General features: G+C 38.9%; 1 protein-coding gene across 5 annotated transcripts in view; it reads left to right on the top strand.

Annotated features, from left to right (window-relative positions):
* hdac7a (histone deacetylase 7a) overlaps positions 1 to 1,382 on the top strand; it is a 66,222-nt gene that overhangs the window by 46,902 nt on the left and 17,938 nt on the right. For all 5 annotated transcript variants that reach the window (XM_032520615.1, XM_032520613.1, XM_032520614.1 and 2 more), the window contains one exon: positions 656 to 861. In XM_032520615.1, the coding sequence (XP_032376506.1) occupies positions 656 to 861 (206 nt within the window). The remainder of the gene's footprint in view (positions 1 to 655; positions 862 to 1,382) is intronic.

Consider the following 1,382-nt stretch of genomic DNA (forward strand, 5'->3'; position numbering starts at 1 on the left):
CACACACACACACACACACACACACACGTACAGACACAAATACTGTAGACATGTAAGTGCATATACACACCCAGTAGTGCAAAATCCCAATTCAGGATGTTGAAACACTGAAAAGGAATTACTATATATCCCTAACAATGTTCTGTAACTGATCTAACAGACTAAGATTGTATGCACATCAAAAAAACATCAAAAAAACAAAAAAGCCACCAAAGGACACATATGCATTCATATGCATTCATCACCTTTCACCAAGGTCTTTTATTTTATTGTCTGATGTTGAAGCACCACCTACTGGTGATGTTTAGAATAATATATTTTTCTCTGATGTATAGGCAAGAAAAATACTTAGGCATTGTCATATTTAGCTTCTTTTTATCCACATCCACCTGTGCTCTCAATTTACTCTTAGTTCAGTGGCTTTACTGTACATGTTGTCAAGGCAACAACACATAAGAAAAACACGTTTTATGTGGAAAAATAAACAATTTTGTAGGGTTAAATAAATTTGAAATTATTAAATCAACTTACAAAGCAGCAGGGGTAGTAGTTTGATATTGTTGTAGCAATTGTGTGTTTGAGAATTTTTGGGTGTGTCTGTGTATACATGTAACTCGATCAGACACTAACTATTTGTTTTTCGGTCTCTGACCAGTTCCAGGCCTTGATTCCGTCCCATTACAGTTTGCTCCCCAGTTAGACCACCTGGCTCCGGGAGGTGCTCATCCTCACAAGCCTCTGAGCAGAACCCGCTCGGAGCCCCTCCCCCAGAATGCACGGACCCTTCACACACATCTCCTCCAACAACAACACAGCACACAACTACTGGAGAGGCTCAAACAGCAAACTCACCTGGGCAAGGTACAGAATGGAGAAGTAAAGGCACACTAATTAGAAAATGCCTTTGACGAGTAAGTCCAAGATATTTTGTTGATTGGTCTACAGTCGTGCCATGGTGGTGGGGGTTCAGTCCAGTATGGGGTGTGTTGGATGTGCTAATTTGCAGAACTTTATATAGTCACTGATAACATAAAATATATTAAGTCTGCCTCTTGTTCATTTGTATTTATACATACATTTACTTAAGCCTACTAAAATGACATTTTTGCTGCAGTCAGACATTTACACCAGGTCAGACTTAAAACTACATCCTGGAAAAAGTAGTTTAAAGGTGCCCAGCAACAGTTATTTCATTACTTTGTGGTAATGTCTGAAGTTGTATCATGGACTCTGTAACATTTTTTGTGGAAAAAAGGCCTTGGTTATCTTGTTTCAAGCCATTCTAGTGTGGTATAGATAGCCTGTAGGAAGACTCAACTCAATTTGTGCCAGTTCTCATTAATATTTAACGAGCTAAGCTGCTTGACTCTGATTGGCTAACA

This window comes from Etheostoma spectabile, chromosome 7 (genome assembly GCF_008692095.1).
Source record: "Etheostoma spectabile isolate EspeVRDwgs_2016 chromosome 7, UIUC_Espe_1.0, whole genome shotgun sequence".
NCBI classification, from domain to species: domain Eukaryota; kingdom Metazoa; phylum Chordata; class Actinopteri; order Perciformes; family Percidae; genus Etheostoma; species Etheostoma spectabile.